Genomic DNA, 23384 nt, shown 5'->3' with positions numbered 1-23384 from the left:
ATTTTTATAATCAGGAAAGAGTATTAAAACAGCACAGGCCGGGCGCGGTGGCTCAGGCCTGTAATCCCAGCATTTGGGGAGGCCCAGACGGGCGGATCACGAGGTCAGGAGATGGAGACCATCCTGGCTAGCACGGTGAAACCCTGTCTCTACTAAAAACCCAAAAAAATTAGACAGGCGCGGTGCCGGGCACCTGTAGTCCCAGCTACTCGGGAGGCTGAGGCAGGAGAATGGCGTGAATCTGGGAGGCGGAGCTTGCAGTGAGCCGAGAACGCGCTTCTGCACTCCAGCCTGGGCGACTGAGAGAGACTCTGTCTCCAAACAAAAAAAAAAGCAACACATACATGTGTATTTATGGTAAGATTGGGTCATATTTATGTGTATGATTCCCTCTAGACTCCCCCTAAATGCACACGTATTCTTATTTTTAAGTCATATCTTCTGCTAACTATGGGCCAAGGTGATGTGGTTTGGCTGTGTCCCCACCCAAATCTCATCTTGAATTGTAGTTCCCATAATCCTCACGTGCCATGGGAGGGACCCGGTAGGAGGTAATAGAATCATAGAGGTGGTTACCTCCATGGTGTTCTTGTGATAGTGAGTTCTCACTAGATCTGATGCTTTCATAAGGAGCTTTTCCCCACCTTTGTTCTGCACTTCTTGCTACTGCCATGTGAAGAAGGACGTGTTTGCATCCCCTGCTGCTGTAATGGTAAGTTTCCTGAGGCCTCCCCAGCCATCCCGAACTGTGAGTCAATTAAATCTCTTTCCTTTATAAATTACCCAGTCTCAGGTATGTCTTTATCAGCAGCATGAGAACGAACTTATACACAAGGTAACACTGTTCTTTAATTGCAAAAGTTCTTGCACAGATGGGCTGCAGCCATTGACCTTGTCTGCTTCCAATCTTCAGCTTTCTTCTTTCCCTGGAAGCAGGTATCCACACCCATTTGCTTACTGGAAGTCAGACGAGGTGGTAATGAGAAAGGAACTCTCATTTCCCGGTGAACACGCTTTTGCTTGGTTACCATTGTGTCAGATGTGTGCTAATTTTGGTTGTTTCCTGTCTTTCACTTGTTTTGACTTTCAATTTCAAATAATTCGGTAGTGAGCATCCTTACATATCCATTCATATACTTTTGTTCAGTTATTTCCTTGAACTATGTCCCTTAAAGTAGAATTAATGGGACAAAATTGGGGTAAATTTTTAAAGCTAGAACTGCTAATTGCTAGAATGAGTGAAACCGTTACAATGTCTATCAACACAACCTTGCTGGAATTAATATTTGTTTTAGTTACTTCTTAATTATGCCATCTTCAATAAACATCAAATTTTCCATAATATATGTAGGTTTTGAATAAGGACCTTTGCCAGACCTTTGAGAGTGAAAGGGGATGCTATTATTATTGTATTAAGATAGTGGGCATAAACCAGGACTTTAGGAAAAACTCAGAGTCTGACCTTCCTACTAACAAAACAAATACCCATGCACCTACCTCACGGTTAAAGAGCCAGACCATTACCTCTGCATCTTACTGTGTGTTCCTTCCTCTCCCTTCCCTCTGCCTTGCTCTGAGAGATTAATCTCTCTGGAATGTTGTGTTTATCATTTTCTAGATTTTTAAAAATACTGTTTAATGAAGAATATATATGTATCTCTAGGTTCTTTATTATATAGTTTTGCTTGGTACCGGGCTTCATAAAATTAATGTAATTCTATTTATCCTCTTTCACAATTTGATTTTTCATGTAATGCTGTTTTTAAGACTTATCCAAATTGTCCTAGGTGGCTGTCATTTATTCATTTTATAGCTATATGCTATTCCATTATAAAAATGTATCATAAATTATTCATCCATTTTCCTGTTGATAGATTTCATGGTTCCTCTAAGGTCTTTTTTGCTGTGACCAATTATGCTCTATGAATGTTCTTTTCTATGTCTCTGAATGTACAAGTGTGAGAGAGTCCCTGGGCATATATTCAGGAGGAGTACTGTTGAATCACAGGATACACTAATCTTCAACTTTACCAAAGAATAAAAAATTGCTGATGTTACACCATATATGTTCACATCCTCACTTACGTTTAATATTACCCAAGATTTTTATTATTGCCAGTCTGAAAGTGTAAAATGGCGTCTCACTGTGGTCTTCATTTCATTTCTCTGACTACTAATGAAGTTGACTGGAACATGGTATTGACACCGTAGATTCATTTGAGAAAATGAAAATCCCCAACTTAAGGATTTTTGAGTTTTTCTATCCATGGTGACACACTTTTTGCTTACTTAGATCCTCTTTAATGCTGTGCACTAGTGTTTTCTCCATGTGTCTTGAGCAACTTTTGTTAGATTCATTATTCATATATATAAAACAAATGTATTATATATTTATTATATTCCTTAAATATGTGTATATATTATTTTGGTCATGTGGTCTAATTATTATTATTAGCATTTATGTATTTATTTAATTAACAAAATTGTGCGTATTTATCAGGTACATGTTATTTAAAAATATGTATATATTATGGAATAGTGGTTGTGTAATTTTATATTTCTTAAATATTTTTATATTTTTATATTTTTAATAACTTGTTTTCTTTTTGTTACTGGTATATACAAATTAAATTGATTTTAAAAAATATTGACCTTGTATTAAGCCATATTATTATTTTTAACAATTAGTCTTGGAGTCTTAAAGGCTTTCTGTGTAGACAAACATATCAACATTCTTCTTCCTTCCCAATCCTCATTATTTGTATTTCTTTTTTTAAAAAAAATTATACTAGCTAGACCTTAGACAGTTTTGAATAGAAATAGTGATAAAGGGCATCTTGTTCCTAATTTTAAAGAGATTGCCTCCGTGTGGTTCACCATAATGATGACGCTTGCTGTTATATTTTAGCAGATAATTTTTCATTAGATTAAAAAAGCTTTTTTCTATTTCTAGTTTATTAGGAGCTTTTATCATGAATGGATCATGGATTTTATCAAATGTTTTTCTGTATGTATTAAGTTAATTTAACTTATTTTCTGTTTAAATCCATTAAAGTGGTGAATGACTTGGTCATAATAGTTTATCCTTTATATGTACATATACATCACTACATTTGATTTGGTAATTTTTAAAAGGATTTTGGCCTCTATGTTATTTACTGGGATTGGGATATACTTTTATTTTCTTGCTTTCTTCTTGCCTGGTTTTGGTAAAAAGATTATGCTAGGCTCACAGAACTGTCAGATAATTCTCATTTTATTTCTATTATCTGAACTAATTTGTTCAAATTGTAATTTCCTAGTCCTTAAAGTTTCTAAAATTTTTGTAAAATTCTGTAAAATAGTTTGGAATGATATTTTCTTTGTGGCAAGATTTTTAACTATCTGATTCAATTTACTGAAAGGCATCTAGACTCTTCTGTCTTGCTGTTTTTGTCTATTGCATTTCAGTAAGCTACATTTTCCTGAGATTGTGTCCATTTCATCAAAGTTTTCAAATTCATTGGCATAAGATTGCTAATAATGCCATTATTGCTACCTTTTTGGACTTATTTATTCTTAATATTATTTATTTTTGTCTTTTCTTTTAATCCATTCTGTGAGGAATTTTTCACATTATTAGTTTTTTCAGAAAAAACTTTTAAGATGTGTTGATCCTCCACATTGTATCTTTGCTTGCTTGTGGTTCATTCATTTTTGCTCTCATATTTATTGCTTCCTTTCTTCTGCCTTTTTTTCTGGGCTTTTTTTTTTTTTTCCCCCTCAAACTCCTCAGACTGGATGCTTATCTCATTCCTTTTTCAGTTCTTCTTTTCTAAGTATTTGCATCTATGCATTTCCTTTTAATTATTACCTGGCTTGCATTCTAGAAAATCAGATGTGCAACATTTTCATTACCATCCACTTCCAGCTATTTGTAATTTTCATTTTCATTCACTTCCAGCTATTTGTAATTTTCATTGTAATTTTTTCTTCATCTATGAGTTACTTAGAAATGTTTTAAAATTTCCAAGCCGATGGAAATTTCTATCATGTATTTTTGTTTCTGTCATTTAATTCAATTACATTGTGGTAAGAAAATATGGTCTATATGTCACCTTTTCTTTGAAATTTTTGAGACTTATATTATGGTCCAGTGTGTGACCATTTGGGGGTTATAAATGTTGCATGCATGCTGAAAAGAATGGCTATTTTCTAATTGTTGGGTGCACGGTTCTATGTATGGCCAATAAACAAATTCGTGTGTCGAATCCTCCCTATCTTCAAATTTTTAAAAATTTTGCCTAATGATGGAGTTTGGCAGTTTCTTGTGACTTGCACTAAAGGCATTCACGTGAGGAGTGAATCCCGCGAACTTCCTGGCTGGTCCTGAGGGTGCAGTGTTAAGGACAGAAGAGTCCCAGGCTTGGTGACCTTGGAGGAGGCCCCGCACCCGAGTGAGGAACAGGACATCAAAGCTGCTGGAGTGGGGCTCATTTTTTCTGATTGGCAGTACAGTGACCTTCCTCACCTAGATGACCTGGAAAACATTCCTGCCAGGTGGGCTGGAGACTGGGCCAGCTGAGCATGAGATAAGAAAGTGACTTAAAGTGACTTCTTTCTTTCTTTCTTTTTTTTTTTTGAGACAGAGTTTCACTCTTGTCACCCAGGCTGGAGCGCAGTGGCTCAATCTTGGCTCACTGTAACCTCTGCCTCCCGGGTTCGGGTGATTCTCCTGCCTCAGCCTCCTAAGTAGATGGGTGAATTGAATTCTTCATTCAACAAACACCGCTGGGAGCCTGCCCTGTGTCAGGTGCTAGGCCAGGTGCTCTGGGCCCTGCCCTCACAAGCTCCCAAGTCAGTGCGACCATCCTACACCAGTGACAGGAGCAGCCTCACGGTCAGAACTGGGCGTTCATTACAGGGGTACGGGGTGGGGCACCCGCTCCTCTGGGTGCATCGTGTCATACCGAGAAGACACACAACCATCTTGCCAAGGTGCCGCGGCTGGGTGCCAGGGCATCTCGTGAGATTCTAGCTTATGGGGCGTTTTGAGCCTCTGCCTGTCCGAGCAGGAAGCAGACTGCATTTTCCAGACTCGGAGGCTATGGCAGAGTGAAAGCAGAAGTAGCTGCAGATGCTTCCCCCACTGAGAGTATGTAGGATGGGTTGAGCTCCCAAGGACATTTGGAGAGGTGTTTGGGAGCAGAAGTTCACGCTAGTGTTTAGATTGACTTACCCCATGCAAAAGTATTTTGAAATCAGTTTCTGACGACATTTGAATCTTAGTGATTTCACATAAAAATGGACCTGCCTGGTGTGGCTAGAAGCCCTGGGCCTGGCCTGAATGTAGTTCTGCCGTCTCCAGCCACTGTCTACAGATCGTTGGGTCTGCACTGGCATTTTCTTTCAATACACTTAGAGGAAAGTGACATATTTTTCTTACACATGTTCTCATGAACTGAGGCAAAATTAAGAAAACTCCACATATTCCAGGAGAAATAAGAGAGTATGTTTCTTGGTGCAGGTGGAGACTGATCTTAATTTCATGAAATAAAGTGTGGACAGATGGAACTTGAAGGCACCCAAATGAAGCCAATTGCTTCTCTCATGACCAGCCTTCTCCACTCATGTCCATTATTTATGTGAAACTCAGAAGGAACCACAGCAGCCATGCAGAAGGACTCAGGGGGCATCTGTGGCAGCAGGGCAATCAGACTGCCCCTGGCTGGACCTCGGCAGGGAGTGTGCTTGTGCACGGAGGGCACATGCAGCCTGAGGGGCGTAGGCTGCCAGCCAAAGGCCTGGGTTTCAAGTCCAGCTCTCACATTTACTGCTGCGTGGACTCGGACAGGTCACATGCTAGGATGGCATTGGGCACAGTGGCAAGTGCTCATGGTGTTGGCTGCTGCTGTCAGGAATTTGACTGAGGGAGCCCAAGAATGAAAAGAGCTCAATTTCTGCCAGCTCAGTTGGGTGGGGGACTCAAGATTTGTCATTAAGTTGATTTATAATTTAAAAAGTGACATTTCCTGCGCATTTGAGTTGGTGGCTGAACAGCTAAGCATTGTGACAACGTGTAGATATAAAGGAGTACAGGAGCACGTGGCCCTCAGTCTGCTGGCTGAGCCTGTGTGACTACCAAGGTTCCTCCAGGCTAGGGACCTGGACGTGGGGCCTGTAAACTTGGATGGGAAAAAAATTACATCTCTGTTCTCTAACCTCTAAGGAACATTTAGCATCTTCTTCTAATAGTAGTGTGGCGAACGAACCACAGCAATATTACCACCCAGTAACTTTATTCCTGGTAGGAATCACAGGTCTTTCCATCCACATTCCAGCTGTTACAGGTATCTCTCAATATCGATTCCATTTATCACCATGTCGAGATGGTGGTAGCTGTTTCATCTGCTGCCAGATCTTGCTATTTACTGTGTGGGTAAAGAAGCATGTATATTTCTATGTTGCAAGTTTAACAAAATATTTTGATAACTATGTGTTAATACTACTAATTTCTGTTATGATCCTTATCTATTTTAGTTTGGGGATTTAAAAATCTTATTCTGAGAAGAGAGTGATAGGCATTCCTAGACTCAGAAGCGCCCATGGCACAAAAACAGTGACCAAGCTGGACTATTGGCTGGAGGGGCATTTCCTGTTCCTGCTCCAAGGCAGAGGCTACTGCAAGGGCTGGACTGCAGGGCTGGACTGCAGGGCAGATCGGCTTTGCCCACATTCCTCTCTGAGACTTACTAGCATGGGTCGTTGGGCAAGAAACCGCACCTTACTGTGCTTTGTTCCCACACTCTGTGGGGAGGTTTACAGGAGAGAACACTGGGTATAATACCCCAGCGTGTGCAGTGGTCCTAATCACAGCCAGCTTCTGGTGGAGGCCAGGACGACAGGGGCTTCCTTCAGCCCTGTATTCAGAGAGGCTGAGAGGAACTGAACAGCCTGCTGGCTGTGGCAGCGGCTTCCTTCCCCATCAGTCACGTGGGCCTTGTCCTGTCCCCGGAGCCTTGGGTCACATGGCTCATTGTGCCTGCGTTGCCAGGAGCCAGGAGCCAGGAGCCAGGAGCAGAGCAGAGCGCCAACATGAACTTGGGGGTCAGCATGCTGAGGATCCTCTTCCTCCTGGGTAAGTGGGGATTGTGGGGATCTCTGGACTGGGGGAGCCTCAGTAGGCAGAAAAGTGGGAGAGCCTTAGCCCACTGGGGCTTGATTCCTAAAGCGTAACTCTGTCCCTTTACACAGATGACATTTCTCACTTTGATCTGGTAGTAGGCAATGATCTTGTTTGTCTCATTCCAGCTGCAACTTACAAATGTTTCTGGGCTAAAGGAGAATAGGAAGGGTCATGGCAGACGGAGCTTCAGGCTTGGGATCTAGAAACATCTGGGTGTAAACTGTGGCTCCGTTGCCAATAAACTGGAATAAGCTTCCGAAACTCTCTAACTTTCTGAACCAATGAGATAGGAGATAATCATGTTTACTTTTTGGGATTGTGAGATAATTAAGTTAAATTTAATTAAGTCAAATCAAAATACTGACATAGAATGAGAGCATGTAGGCCTGTAGATGCTGCTATACAGTTAACGTTGAACCAGAATTCTCATGCAGTGAAGCAGACTCTTTGCTCCTCAGAGGTGTCTTTGTTTTTAAAAATTATATTTAATGCATTCATTGAAAGGAGAAAGGAGAGAGGCAAGGATAAAAGAAAATTAGGGCCAAATGAAGAGAGAGAAATATAAAGTCAGAGAAGTAGACAGAGAGGAAGAAACTCAGACAGAGAGAGAGAGAGACAGAGATGTAGAGAGATGGCTGGAAATATGCATAGATGGAGACAGAGTTGGAGAGAGACATGTGGCTTTACAAAATCCCCTCTGACATTAACTGTTGTTTCCTAAAAAGGCAGCACATGTCCCTCATATATACAAAGATGTTCCTTCGCAGAACTTGCACTGGGCCAAGACTCGATGGGAAGCAGTCTGTCTCCAGATTAAATCTTGTGTCTCCAGACCAATAGGTTGTATCCTGAATGCGGGCAAAGTTAGTGCTGTGGGCAGGTTTCCATCTAAAGTCTGCACTAAGCAGGGGATAGCAAAGACTTTGGCCTCTGGGAGTCAGCATGTCAGACAGACAGACAATCACAACATCCATCATTTTACACATGGAAACGGGCCCTTGGCAGTGACTGTGAGGGGATGGCAGGAACCAGCAAGAAGCAATTAAGAGTGTGCATGGTGGTTAGACGCAGTGTGCCTGCCTGGAGATGTGGTGGAAGGTAAGAGAAGTTGTAACTCTTATTTCTGCTTTTGACCTATCTAGATAAACAAACTAGTCTGCCCTGGTAGAAGAAAAGGAAGTTAAATTTAAGAAATCCAGTGAAAAATGTGCAAATTATATAAACAGGCAATTCATTGAAGAATTACAGACAATGAAACTTAAAAATGTCCAGTCTCACAAATAATAGTAGAACTAACAACACCTTGCATTTTTTAGTGTGTCAATGTGCTGGGTGCTCTGCTAAAGATGTTGCATGAGCTCATTTGGTCCCCACAGCAACTCTGTGCAATAGGTGCCACAGTTACCTGCATTTTATAGGTAAGGTTTTAATCACTGGGCCAAGGCATCACAGCACGTTTGTGTTTTCATATACTATTGGTGGAGGTACACAGTGGTTAGGAGCGGGTATCCAGTGCTAGACTCCCTGAATGTTCATCCCTGTTCTGTTATTTACCAGCCTGGAAAACTTGGACAAAGAATTCATCCTCTCTGTGTTCAGTTTTCTCATCTGTAGGATGGGGACACGTCATCGGACTATTGGGAAAATGAAATCTATTACCACATTTAAAACACTTAGCATGGGATATGAAGCATGGTGAGCACTCACTATTGGATATGAGGGAACTCATTTATTCACTCTCTCCAGAGGGCAATTTGGCAAAATCTGGGTGTCGATGTAAGCAAAATGTAAGATGTTCATAGCCCTTCACCCAGAAATTCCACCTCCAGGAATATAACCTAATGAAATAATAGGGTAAAAGCCTCCCGAAATATTTCACAGGATATTATTCAACACTGCTGAAACCGTAGTGAAAACCAGAAACAAGTGACTATCAGTAGGAATTTGACTAAGTTAATTATGCTTCAGTATTTCCAACAATACCCAATATATTTAGTTGAAAGACATGCCTTTCTATGAACTGACATGGATGAAACAGAAGTGATGAAGTGATAGTTACAGGTTAGAGTTCCGTAGTAATAATTTGCATGTGTTTAGTTATCTATCCAAAAACTGACTGGAAAGAAATAAAGCAAATGGTTCCTAGTATCCCTCCTCCTCCTCCTCCTCGTCCTCCTCGTCCTCCTCCTCCTCCTCCTTCTTCTTCTTCTTCAGATGGAATTTCAAGTGATTCTCCTGCCTCAGCCTCCCTAGTAGCTGGGATTACAGGCGTGTGCCTCCACACCCGGCTAATTTTGTATTTTTAGTAGAGATGGGGTTTCTCCACGTTGGCCAGGCTGGTCTCGAACTCTTGACCTCAGGGGATCCGCACACCTCGGCCTCCAAAAGTGCTGGGATTACAGGCGTGAGTCACCGCACCCGGCTATCTTTTACTATTCTTAGGAAAAAGAGTTATATAGCATCTTAGTTTCTCTGTATTGGTATTTTTCATAATGATTGTACATGTTGTTAATTCCAGTAAGTAGATGTTTGTGAACAAAAAGCAAACATGACAGCCTGTTGAAAGCAAATGAATAAAATGTTGGGCTTCCCCTTTATTCACTGGAGAAGGGCCTAGAGCACTGTTTAGTGCAATCTGCTGGCAGATGGGGGTCTTTGAAGGTGGGTGACCAGGCCAGTCATCCGGGGTGTATGAGGACTGTGCCTCAGGGGCCTTGGGGGGCATGGGGCACTCTCTCTCTAGTCCCTCTATGACATCCAGGATCCCAAGTATGACCGGGGGGGACCCTGGGATGAGAAGCCAGGTCACTCTTTCCCACACACAGAGTAGGTAGAAAGTTTTTAAAGAAACAGTGTTTGAGTATTCTTTAAATATTTTTCAAACACGTAGATTAATGTAACAGACATTTATGGAGCCAACACCCTGAATTACCAAATGTTAAGTTTTTTTCTAGATACATATTTAAAGGTAAGTAGCTAAATCAATATATCCATCAGAGAAATAGAACATAAGAGATGGAGTTTGGCTCTCTTCCTCCTCCTGTTTTTCTCCCTTCCCCGAAGGGAGAGGCACCCCAGGCTTGGCTATGCTTCCTTCCTGGGTTGCTTTGCAGATATTAAAACCTTTGCAAGAATCTGCCATAGCATAGTTAATAAGTTGCATAATCTACCCATTCTGATAATATGGGTCAAATGCATTCATCCCAAATACTCTACAAGTTTCCACAGAAACACTGTCATTTATCTGTTTATTTATCCATTCCCATACTGTCAGAATTTAGGTTGTCTCTAACTTGCAGCCTGATGGCTGATGCTTCGATGAGCCCTCTCGCCCTGCCTCCTGGAACCCACCTGCACTATTTTTATAGCAGACACCCCTGGCAAAGGAAATGTTGTGTCAATTCTCCTTTTATCAGATATGGCCAAATTGCTCTCCAACACGGGGTTGTGGGCATATCTGTTTCCTTACATACTCAGTAATACTTGATACTGCCCAACTTCTCAATTCTTGACATATCAGAGAGGTATAAAATTTTATCTCAAAGTTTTTATTTTAGTTTGTGTGTTCCTAATTACTACTGAGAATAACTACTTTCTCTACATTATCAGACAGCCCATTCTCCTTTTCTGTAGATATCTCATTTTATATACCCTTCTTCCAAGTTGTATTTGATTATTGGTCTTTCATGTAGTATTCTGGATATTAATTATTTGTATGTTTCATGTGTTACAAATATCTTCTCTCAGTATGTTGCTTATCTTTTATCTTTGTGGCATCCTTTGCCGTGAGAAGTCTTTCAATGTGATATAATCAAATGTATTGGTCTTTTCCTTTTTGTGTGTTTGGTTTTTCTGTGTTAAGAAACATTTAAAAAATTATTTTTACTTTAAAATGGTTGCATTTTTTATCATTAGGTCTTTAATTTATTTGGAATTTATTTTTATTTATGGCCTAAAGAAAGGATCTAATTTTAATGTTTTCCATATGGGACATCAGTTGTTGCAATATCACCTGTGTAATAATCTTTCTTTTCTTTGCTTTGCAATGATTCTATATTGCAAACATATTCTATGTCTATTCTGTACCCGTTTAATATGTCTGAACCATTAATGGGCTTCATCTTCTGTGCCACTTTTTGCATCTGTCTTTCTTTGAATCATGCCACACTGTTTTATTTGCTATAACTGACTAATCTTGATAGCTTGCAGGTGAAATATCTATTGCTTGTCAGTGTTGTTGCTAGAATCATTTTGGCCTTTAATTCACTTCCTCTTACATGTAACACTCCTTCCTTGAAAGTGTGATAAAATTTCACTTCCTGAGAGCCAACCATGGGCCAGGGCTGCTCTCAGCACTCCCATGTGGACCCTGTTCATTTCTCAGCCCCAGTGCAGATACTTTTATTGTAGTCATGTCCATTTTTCCAGACAAGGAAACTGAGGCACTGATAGGTTAAAGTAGCAGGTGAGTGGCCCAGCTGGGATTCAAACTGAGGCATTTTAATGCTTCAAAGCTGAATTTTTAGCTCTAATGCCAAACTGACTCTTAGTCAAGAATAAAAAGGACATTGAAAAAACTGAAGTGACTTTTTAACTTTTAAAAAAATTTTTTCGTTTCAAAATAATTCAAACTCTCAAGAAAAGTATAAGAATAAAAATAGTACAAAGAACACCCATATGACTGCCTATTTTAAATAATTTATCTTATTTGCTTGATAATATATTGCCTCTTTCTCTTTCTCTCTCTCCACATACACACACGCACACACACGATTTGTTTCCTGAAACAATTGAGGTAAATTGTGTATACCATGGGGTTTCCTTTAACCCTTAAATACATCAGTGTTTATTTCTTAAGAATAGAGATACTCTCTTATATACCACAGTACAATCATCAACTTTAGGAAATTTACTGTTGACAAAATACTTTTATATAATCTATTTATCATATTCTAATATTTTCAATGGATCCAGTAATGTCCCTTCCAGTCTTGGTTTTGCCTCCAGGCCAGGACCCAATCTAGGAGGGGTATGGCAGGGGTGACCGACTGTGTCACATTAGCCTTCCTTAATCTGGTACAGCCCCCAGCCTTTGTTTGTCTTTCATGATAAAGATATTTTTGAAGCACATAGCTTTCGAACCCCACTTTTTTCCTCACAGAACATTCCTCATCGTGGGGTTTGCCTGATAGCCCCTGGTGATTCGATTCAGATTATCCATTCCCTTCCAGAAGACTGCATGGCTAACGCCGTCCTTCTCAGGTGTCCACACTTGGAGGCAGGGGATGCCTGAGGAAGGCTGATGTATTTTTGCTATCATGATTAAAAAAACTTAAAACTAGGTTTTGGATTATGGTTGTCACAATTCTAAATAAATTGCTACTTAAATATCAACCAATCAATATTTTTAAATTTTGCTAAAATATTGATCTAAGACTAGCTATTGAAAATATCTGGTGAAATTTCTAGGCATTTTATTAGAGGTCTGCATCTTCCTTTTACAAAAGCTGTCATATAAAATATTCCTGTGAACTCTAATTCCATCTAAAATGTCAGCCATCTATCTCCGTTTTAATTCTGTTGGCAAGCATCTGCTGAAATCTATGTATTATTATAATCTTGATAATAAGAGAAATACAATATCACTTTAATTACATTCCAGGGCCTAAAACATTCTTCACTGAAGGAGCCAGAGTTATTGAAGGGAGCAGAGTCTTTTTTTTCCTCCCTTAATTTATAATGAAAAGATGGAAGAGGCCCGGGTAAGGAGAATTAAATTCGTTTTTATCTTACAAGTCAAAGTCATCACTTTATTCCTTGGGTCTGAATCCCTGAGATCTTTGTAAAAATCTTTCCTGACAGCTTTTCCCGTTCCAAGTTCCTGCCAAGACAATGGTTCAGAAGCATGTGGTGTGTGAATTTTAGTGAGGAAGAATCTTTGGTATATTCATTTTATTTTGCGCAAAACAAATCTCTACAAATGTAACAAAAAACGAATACACCAGGGTCTGCTGCAAGTCAGCAGAAGGTCAAGGAAAAGGCTGAAACCTCAGGTAGGCAAGAGACATTTCCTGATAGGGCAAGAATTCCCCTAATGACTTCTGCCCATTTTCTAAATGAATTGCTTACTTTTTTCTTTTACTGTTGAATTTTAAGAGTTCTTTATATACTCTAGATATGAGTCATTTGTCAAATACGTGGCCTGCAAATATTTTCTTAGTTTATAGTTTGTCTTTTCACTCTCTTAACAGGGTCTTTTACAGAACAAAAATGTTTAATTTTAATTGCCTAACTTACTAATCTTCTTTTTTCATGGATTGTGCTTTTGATAGCATGTCTGAGAAGTTTGCACCAAACCCTAAGTTCTCAAGATTTCCCCCTAAAATTTACATAGTTTTATGTTTTATATCAAAATCTATGATCCATTTTGAGCTCTTTTTTGTATAAAGTATGAATTTAATCAAGGTAATTTTTTAACCTATGGATATCTAATTGGTCCAGCACTATTGGTTGAAAAAATGATCCTTCCTCTATTGAACATACTTTGCTCCTTTGTCAAAAACCAGTTGGTCATACTTGGGTGGGGCTAATTTGGGGTTCTCTTTTCTTTTCCATTGATGTGTCTGTCCTTCTGCCAATCCCACACAGTCTTGATTTCTGTAAATACATTAAGTCTCAAGGGAGTAGAGTGATTCCTTCTACTTTATTCTTCCTTTTCAAAAAAGATTTTTCGCAATTCTCTTTCCATTATCTTTCCATGTGAATTTTAAAATAATCTTTTGTACATCTACAAAAACAGTCTTCCTGGGCTTTTGATGAGAATTACATTAAACCTATAGATCAATCTGGGGAGATTTGACATCTTTATCATGTTGTATTTTTCCACAAACTTGGTACGTGCCTCCATTTATTAAGATCATTTTGGATTTTTTTTCTTCAATGTTGTGTTATTAGACTCACACCTGCATAATTTTTGAGTGATCGTAAGCTGTGTTGTATTTAAAGTATTTCTTTCCGTGTATAATTTTGAGCATACGGAGACATCATTGATTTGCATATGTTAATCTTACTATATCCAACCACCTTGCTGAACTCACATATTCTAAAGAGAGTTATTTTTCAGATCCCTTGAGATTTTCTATGTTGACCGTCATGTTCTCTGCAAATAGGGTTGGTCTTATTTTTTCCTTCCTGAAAGGTGTGCCTTTATTTCCTCTCCTTGTCTTACTAGGCCGACAAGAATGCTAGTACTAGGTTGAACAGGTGTGGTGACGGCAGACATCCTTACTTTGTTCCTGATCTCAGTAGAAAAGTATTTTGTTTCTCACCATGAAGTTTGATTTTAGCTGTAGGTGCTTTTGCAGATATTCTTTGTGACGTTGAGGAAGTTTTCACAATTCATCATGGAAGCATTTTTATGGCTACTTTGACATCTCTGTCAGATGACTCTAAATCTGTGTCATCTAGGTGATAGCATCTGTTGTTTTTTTTTCTCATTCAAATAGAGATTGTCCTCATTCTTGCTTTGACAAATAATTTTCCACTGAAACATGAACATTTTGGATTTGATGTTATGAAACTCTGAAACTTATTGAAATCTTCAATTTTAACAGGCCTCCTCAGGTATCATTCCGTCAGGAGAAAAGAGGCATTTCCTCATAATCGCTAGAGGGTTGGAGCTTGACATCGTCTCTGGCCGCCATTGACACCTGGTGGGAGAAGGGCTCTGTGTTACTGTGGGGTGGGGTGCAGGCTAGGTTCTAGGCCATCACTCTAGAACCTGCTCAGTAATTAACACTTGTTTGAGTCAATTATTGCCCTAAGTAGAACGTCAGCCTTGGGCTTGTGCGGGCCTCCCCTTTAGCCCTCGCAGATAGCACCTGGCTGGGAGTGCCCAGGCTCATCACTGTTCTCCATGTGTCCCTTGCTGACACTGTGGGGCGGGGGTAGCCTCGTGGTGGCTGGGCAGTGGAGGACGTCCTGACTCTTTCCTAACTGGCGCAAGGTGCCTAGAGGTGCCTTGTCACTGCCAGGAGGGGGTGGAAGTGCAGGATCCCACAGGGTCTCCACTGACACCCCTGGGGGCGGGGACTTTTTCATTCATTGGGCACGAAAGCCTCTCTTCCCCATGTGACCCTCTGACACCACCCTCGTTGGGGAGTGGGGGCTCCTTATAACTGACCAGTGAGCGTGGAAGTCCAGGTCTCCACTTGGCCTCTGTTGATGAGGGTGGGGCTTGGGGTGAGGGCACAGTTTTTTCTGTGCTGTTTGACCGTTGTGGAGTGGTTATCACCTAAAAGTCTTGTCTTCCTAGGCTGAGCCTTTCCCAGTCTTTGGCTCACGGGAACTGGCTTTTCTTGGGGCTTCTGTGTCTGTGCCCAGTGTCATTACAGGGTTGCCAGCTTCTCCCGTTCCCATCTGAGACACCTGAGGCAAAAAGGAAACTCAGAAATTCACCGCCCTGTTATTCCTGGGCTCCGAAGGTCCCTAGCCAGTCGGCCTTCTTCTCTCCATTTTTGGGGGTCTTTTTATATTTGTTTTTTAATATAATATTTAGGGGTTTTAGCTATACTTAGAGGAATAGGGAAAAGTAAACCTATTTCATCTTTCCAGAAAAGTAAGTCTGAAATGAGTTCTGGGGGATAGGTGATTTGGAGTAATGCTCTTTGGGGAGGGGCCCTGGGCGGCAAACCTCTCTCAGACACACAGTCTTGATTCTAGAGGCCCCTGAAGGGGTCTTCCCCATGGGGTGAAGGAAGGAGTGGGGATGTAGGCAGAGTGCCTGCTGGGGAGTCTCTGATCCTCAGTCCCTGATGAGGGCCACAGCTGGGCGGCTGCAAAGCCGAGCCCCCCAGGCCAACACATGCTCAGCAGACCTTTTCGCTAGCTCCCAAATTAAACATCTCCACTTCCTCTCTAAAGTCACTATAAGCATTGTTGTCACACCTAGACCCTCGTTTATCCACCAACAATTGCTTGAACTGCTCCCTTTATTAAATTTCATTCCATGAAATAACTGGATAATGGTTCTTAGTGAGATGGACTGGGCTCACTCTCCCCTGTTTGTCTGAGGGAAGCAGATGGTCAGCCAGGGAACTCCTGCCTGAACCCCAGCTGCAGCCAAGTTCTGCTCCCACCTTTGCAGACTCTCTGACCATGTAATCAAGAAGTCACTCTTCAGGGCAAGAGGTGAAGGACCTGGAGTTGGACCCACAGGCTGTTTCGGAGGACTGGGACTCACAGACACCCAGAGCTTTCTCTTTGATTAAGCAAATATTGATTTTCACCAAAGTCCACTGGCACATGAAGATAAGTAAGTCAGGCTCCAACCTGAGGAGCTGACAGTCTTGGGGGGACAGTTGCAATGCAGTGTGTTAAATACTGAGATGAAGGATGCACAGAAGAAAAAGGAGAAGCTCTTGATCCAAACTGGAGTATTCAGGAAGGCTTCCTGGAAGAAGAGTCTTGTTGAATGCTAATTGCTTACATCTCTACCTAAGTGAAATCCTTCAGCAGCTTCCCATTGCTGCCAGCACATACTCGAGTGTTTACTGTGTCACTGGCCTCCCAGCCCTGTCACAAGCCATCCCCTGTTGTGCCTGCTCCCTGGTCTCAGGGAACATCCATCAGGTTACTGTCCAGCCTCCTCGCATGTTGTCTCTTTTGCATGGGATGATGTTGTTCCCCTCCAGGGCCATAGAGATACTCCCACTCCCCTCTGTACTATCACCACCATCAGGGGAGAGATCTGGTCTTGCTGGGCCATCACTCTAGAACCTGCTCAGTAATTAGCACTTGTTTGAGTCAACTATTGCCCGAAGTGAAACGTCAGCCTCCGGGAGCCTATCTGCAAGAAAGGGACAGGTGGTGTGGCCTGAGAAGAGAGGACAGCCTCTGCTGAGGCCCCGGGCAAGGGCAGCACGGAATGCTGGGGTTATGCAAGAGGGGAGAACAAGAAGTGACATGGGCCAGCAAAAGAGGAGGGCTTGATGAGCCCTGGGAGGACATTGGGCCTCATTCTGCAGGATTTTAAACAGCCTTACAGGACGAGTGCCTGGCTGCAGTGCCCCAGATGGGTTGGAGGCAGGGAGACTTACTAGGAGAAGGCAAATGGATAGTCCAGGAGAGGGGAGACTGGCTGGATTAGTCCCAGGCCATGCCAGCAGGATCATGTTGGCTTCTGAGGCCCTAGGTCACCCATCTCTCACAGTACTTCCCCGAGGCAAGCAGTGTGTGGCCTGAGGTCAAGGTGTGTGGCTGAGTACACTGGTGTCCATCCCAGTTCCTGGCCAGCCCATGCTTAGCCCCACCGGCAGACAGTGTTGGACAGGCCAGGCCAGGGCTGTGTGGCAACAGCCCTGAGTAGCTGAGCAGACCCAGGCGGGGCTCCCTGAGCCAACCCTAGAGTCCTAAAGAACAGAGATCCTCCCAAACTGCAGATGAGCCCTGATTGTTGAGTCACATGTGACACATTAAGACACTTTGGTCAATTTGTAATGACTGTTCACCCTCCATGCTGCTGTGAGACTCTTCCTCGGACCCAGTAACTCAGGCTCAGGCTTGCGAGTCTGAAGAGGTCATGTCAGTTCCTGGGGCTTTCCCATGAAAAGAGGCCACTGTCCCCAAGAGAGGCCTTTGTCCTGACACTGGCTCTAGGACCCCACATACACACATATATGCAAATGCAAAGACAATTTTTTCTTTTTTAATCTTGTCAGGAAATGTTTTGAGAGTTTAGGAACCAGGTCAGCACTCAGGCAAAGAGAGTGGGATGTGTGTGTGCAACGGCTCAGTGCAGCTAAAAGTGAGAACCCGAGTCGGGGAAACCACAGCTTGTGGCTGCCCTGGGAACTAGAGAGGGAGGGAGGAACTGCTTTTATTTCAATTTCCAAAAGACCAGATTCCCAGATAACAGCACTTCCCCCCTCCACCTGGTGGTTTCCTTTGGGGACTGAGCATTGCCCAGAGCTCTAGGAGAAAAGCCAGGGCTTGGGTAAGGGAACTCGCTGGTGAGTCTGATGACTCAGACCCCATCTTTGGTCCTGGAGGGTCTGTGGTTCCAGGTGGCCCAGGCCAGGCCTGGCTTCCTTCTGCTCTACCCATCTGACCCTGCTTCCCCTGGGGGCAGGCAGCAGGGCTGCACCTCCCCCTCTGGAAGGGACCCTTGAAGAGTGGACTGCAGGGCCCTGGGGTCAGGGGGACTTTGGCTGGACTGTGCATGGGGCTTGATTTATAACTTAAATCTTTAGACATGTGGCATGCTCTAGGCTCTGCAAATGTCAGGAATTGCCTTAAAAACTAACTAGAGTGGAGATTCCTAACATGGATGCTAGTGCCCCGCAGGGCTCACAAATGGCTTGTCATGGTAAGTGGAGGCCGATGGGTTTACTAAGGGGCTCCGGTTTAGGCTGTGTGCTGCTGTTTCCTCTGCAGCATCATGGCCCCTTCCCTGTGGTGCAGGATAGCTGTCATCCCACAGCTCTGCTCCCTGGACACGCACTCCCCTCGGTCAGGTCCCTCAGGACTCCAGAGCAATGTTTCCCAGAGGCTGAAGAGCACAGTATGAATATTGCATGAATAATAATAACCCCACCACTTAGCGGTTATGCAACGCTTTCCTCTTCCACAATACTTTACCATCATTAATTAGTTATTCTGCATGGCTTCCAGCCTCCCCAGCTCTCTATGCAAGGCATGCCCTGAGAATTGATCCTGCAAACAGGCCTGTCCTGGTCTGAAGCACCAACATCAAGTGGCCAGGCCCCTCTTCGCTGGGATTGTACAGGCTTTGGGAGGCCTTGGCTTGGCCACTTCTCATAACAGCAGAGATCTGTGCCCTTGCTGGGGAGCACTACCTCCTTTCTGACCTGAGCACCTTCCCAGAGTGCCTCTCGGTGTGCTTGGCTCCCTGTTTCACTCACGGCCCCTAGGAAAGTGGCAGACGCCGGTCTTAGGTGGTGGCGTGCTTGCATGTGGAAGGGCAGCTGCCGCCTGCACCTCACTCTGTGCACACACTCCTTCCAGGGACTTGTCCCGCCATGCTCTGTGTGCAATGGGGCCACTGAGCTGGGAGCTGTGTTGTGTCTGGTCCAAGGCCACTGGCTGAACAATGGGTAGCAGAATGGGGACTCAGATATCTTGGTTTCAAATACCCTTCCCTCCTACCCGCCATGGGGGTCATGATGAGGTTTCAGATCCCCACAGAGAGGCTCAAAGGTGGGGCAAGCCCTTTCCCCAGTGAATAGGGTCACTTAGGTGTCCGGCTGTGAGGCCTCTGATCTGGCCCTCCCTGGATACCACTGTCCACCCAATCATGACAGCCTCAAGTTCCTCCTTGTTCCAGAAATCCGTGTCTTCCTCAAGGCTTCAGCAGCCCCTTCCCAGGTGTGGCTCAGTGCTCACATGTGTCACCACCCCTGGTCAGAATGGACCCGGGACACCCGGGGGGCCCTACCCCCTTGGAGGAGCTCCTAGCCCTGGTTAAGGCCCAGGCCAACTCCCCGCCTCCACCCCTCCATTAGCCTGAAAAGTTATTGATCAGTTTGTCTTCTGTAAGCTGAGTGTTTTAATCCCACTGTGTGAATCTTTAAGAATTAATTAGCAAAGATTGCTCAAGAAAAACAAAGCGGGCACCAGTTTTGATACCTCCTGGTCACCGACTGTTATTGTTTCCCTCTTAATTATGATGCTATTTCTGGAAGCTAGAGGCAAGCTCCCTGGTGCATCTCAGCCTGGGGTGGCTTCTGTGTGGCCCTCCGTGGCCTCCTGCTTCTAGTTTCTGCCCAGGGTGGCGTGTGTCGAGGAGAAAAGGCACAGGGGCATTGTAGCAGGCAAGATATGAGTGACCAAGCACTCCCACCTCTGGGAGCAGAGTGGCCACGGGACTCTCCGCTCTGCTTGTCTGAAAACCTTATCTGTCCACAGTGCCAGCCACATCTTACGCCAGTATCCCCAGCTGTTCTGTCCCTGCTCAGCTTCTTTCTTTAGCTCTCGAGCCCTCTGTACCTTCTTGAATCACCTGACCTTTGCTTGTACCTTGTCCTCTGCTTGGTCACAATCCCTGTCTGGGTACTTTCCATTCCAGTCCCTGCTACCACCTCACTGAGACTTTATTAGCTCTAACGGGTCCTTTTGTTTTTAATTTAAATAATGATATCTCCAGGGGAGCTTCTGTGACACCCCTAGGCTGGGTTAGGTGCCTGCCTTGGCCCACCTGGCTGGCTAATCATTGTACTTTCATGCATTAGCAGGGACTGCCGTGTGTGGAATTCCTCAATCACTACCTGTCTTCCAGAAACCTTAGCATCAGGGGCTCAGGGGTCCTGAGCTGGAGTTGCCAAGCAAGTGGTCTGCTCTGACTCCAGGCTTCTTGTCTTTCTGTGGATGGGGGAGCGGTCCATGGAAATCAAGGAATTGTCTGAAAGCTCCCAGAGTCCCCCTTGCCCCCCCACCCCACTCCACCACTGCTTTGCACTCCTTTTTCCTGTGTGTCCTTTTTGTACAGCTCTGCCAGGTAGGTTTGGGTTCTGCTCAAGCCTAGTTCCTTTCACAGAAAGCAAGGACCACAAACAGGCATGGGAGGGGTCGGCCGACATCCTGTTTAGAGTCATACTCTGATAAGACTGGAGGGTGACTGAGGAAGAGAAATCTCAGGTGGTTCCGGGGTTTGAGATGGAAACTCTGAGATTTCTGCAAGTCTTGATCTAGAAGGCTCTAGACTCTGGCAGGAGCCAAACGATGCTGGAAGTAGGAGGACTGTGTAGCCAAGGCCCACACACCTATGCCCCTGCATTCTGCTTGAGAGAGGGCTGAACAGGTGCTATTGCACTTGGAGTAGGTGTGCTTCATTTCCACTTTCAAACAGCCCCATGGAGTGCCTGAGAAGCGGACCCATTTGTGAGCCCTGAGGCAGGGGCAGGGCCCGCCAGCACCCACACCACCCAAGAGAGCATATTTAAAAAAGTATACCTTGTGTTTCAGTCTGACCCCAGGGTCTATTGACATTGCAGGGTGGCACAGGATAAATGAACAGAAAGGCAAGAGTTGTCTCTGGCGAGTCTTCTATATGTCAGGGTCCTGCATCCCCATTTTCAGATGAAAAAAGGGAAGCCCAGGATCAATCTGCTGTGTGAAGCATAGCTGGGCTGTCTCCCTTGACTCTACACATCCGGTTTCTTTTCTGAGCCTCTTGGGTGCCATGGTGTGCCAGCCAGGCCTCCAAGGCTCACAGCGGGCTGAAAGATGGAACCACCACAGTGTACATGGTCTCAGAGCAACAGAGGAAATGCTATCGCCCCCGTTGTCTCTCTGTGGCTGAACTGTACTTGGATCCTAAGCTCCGTACCACTCAGTACTTACACTAGATCTTATCTCTTCAAGCCACTTTTGGTTTAATACTCAGTTCAGACTTCTCCCATCCACCTCTCCCGGCATCCCCCAGGAGAAGAGTCTAGTTCTCACGCATCATCTTGCTCTTGGGAGAAACAGCTTCCCCTGGGTTTTTTGTGGCCTTCATGCCATAGAGCAAGCTGCAGACTGGGGCCAACAGTGCAGGGGAGAAGTGTGATGCATGGAAGGGGTGATCCTGGACCAATGAGAGCAAGGGGGACTTTCAGAGGAGTGGCTTTGAGGGATAAATAAGCACTTTCCGCAGGGATAAGGGAAAGGCATTGCAGCAAAGAGAGCAGCAGCCTGTGCAGAGGCCTGGAGCCATGCATGTTGCATGACTCGCAGGTCCCAGGCCAGCTTGTGTGGGACTGTGTGGCATAGCTCCGCCTTCACAGCCAGCCTTCTCTGCTCCCATCTCCCCGTCTCCAGTGATGCCCTCTCAGGACCCATCACCAGAGTCATTAGGATTCCTCTGATTGCAGATGACAATTACTGAGCTCACATAAGAGTAAGAAAAAGAAGCAATTTCCTTACTGAGGTGACTCAAAAGTCCAGGGAGAAGTGCTTCAGGCACAGCTGGATTCAGAGGCTTCAAAGTATCTTTAGGACTTGGTCTGGGCTCAACCTTCTTCAGCAGGGACTTCAGTCTGCAGCCTCCCTGCAGTGGGCAAACTCAGGCCTCCCTCGGCCCCATAGCTCTCAGCTCCAGAAGACATTCTTGCTTCTCAGTTTCCCCTGAGGCCCTGAGTTGGGTGTCACTGATCTGAATTGGATCATCTGCCCCACCTGTTGACCAATCACAGTTGACAGGAAGAAGAAATATGCTAATTGGTCAGGCAGGGTTCACACATTCCTCTGGAGCCAGTCCTATGGGAGTCACGTGGAGTGCCTCCCAGTGTGCTTGGCTCCCCACTTTGACCACAGCCCCTAGGAAAGTGGCAGATGCCCATCTCAGGTGGTGGCGTGCTTGTTTGTGGAAGGACAGCTGTTGCTTGCACCTCACTCTGTGCACACACTCCTTCCGAGGACTTGTCCAGCCATGATTTGTGTGCAATGGGGCCACTGAGCTGGGCGCCGTGTTGTGTCTGGTCCAAGGCCACTGACTGAGCAATGGGTGGCAGAATGGGGACTCAGATCTCCTGGTTCCAAATATCCTTCCCTCCTACCCATCATGGGGTCATAGTGAAGTTTCAGATCCCCACAGAGAGGCTCGAAGGTGGAGCAAGCCCTTTCCCCAGTGAATAGGGTTGGCTGGAGTTCTGGTTGTGGGGCCTCTGGTTGCTCAGAGGAAAACCGAGGTGCTAGTCAGGGGAGGAAGGCAGGCCATGCACCAGTGTCCACCCTGCACTCTGTTCCCACTTCCTCCAGCTTGTGAGACTGAGGCTTGGGGAAGGTGCTGAGCTTTGCCTGTGACACTCTGATCTTTTCTTCAGTGTAAATCTTGTCTCCCTGGTCACTCTGTGAGCTCCTTCATGGGGGACTTAGGTCTTTGGTTGCTCTTTGATTTCTCCTAGGCCCTGGGGCCCCAGGGAACACCCTGCAGGCTCTTTATTTACATGTGTGAGCCCTGTTAAGAGACTAAGGAAGCCTGTCCTAGACATTTGAAGCCACTTCCTCTAGCCGAGAATGTTGGAATTCATGAGCTCTAAAGTTAGGAGCCATTCAGCAACATTTAAGTCCCAAGATGACTATGGGCAGGCATCATTGACAAATACTTAGGGCAGCCTCTCCCTATTTTTAGTTCAAATACTTATAGAACGACATCTGAGTGCACGCACGCCTACTGGCCCACAACTGGGAATCCCACAGCCCGATTCTGCCCAAATAAGGG

General features: G+C 44.3%; 1 protein-coding gene across 11 annotated transcripts in view; it reads left to right on the top strand.

Moving 5' to 3' along the window:
• Positions 1–3764: 3764 nt before the first annotated feature.
• TMEM273 (transmembrane protein 273) overlaps positions 3765–23384 on the top strand; it is a 37015-nt gene continuing 17395 nt past the window's right edge. For 7 of the 11 annotated variants that reach the window (XM_009214388.4, XM_021943260.2, XM_021943263.2 and 4 more), the window contains exon 1: positions 3765–7117. In XM_009214388.4, the coding sequence (XP_009212652.1) occupies positions 7075–7117 (43 nt within the window). In that variant the 5' untranslated portion in view covers positions 3765–7074. The remainder of the gene's footprint in view (positions 7118–23384) is intronic. The other 4 variants (XR_002524266.2, XM_021943262.2, XM_009214391.4 and 1 more) reach the window with 3 other exon arrangements.

This window comes from Papio anubis, chromosome 11 (genome assembly GCF_008728515.1).
Source record: "Papio anubis isolate 15944 chromosome 11, Panubis1.0, whole genome shotgun sequence".
Classification (NCBI taxonomy): domain Eukaryota; kingdom Metazoa; phylum Chordata; class Mammalia; order Primates; family Cercopithecidae; genus Papio; species Papio anubis.
This window is presented reverse-complemented; position numbering and strand designations above follow the sequence as displayed.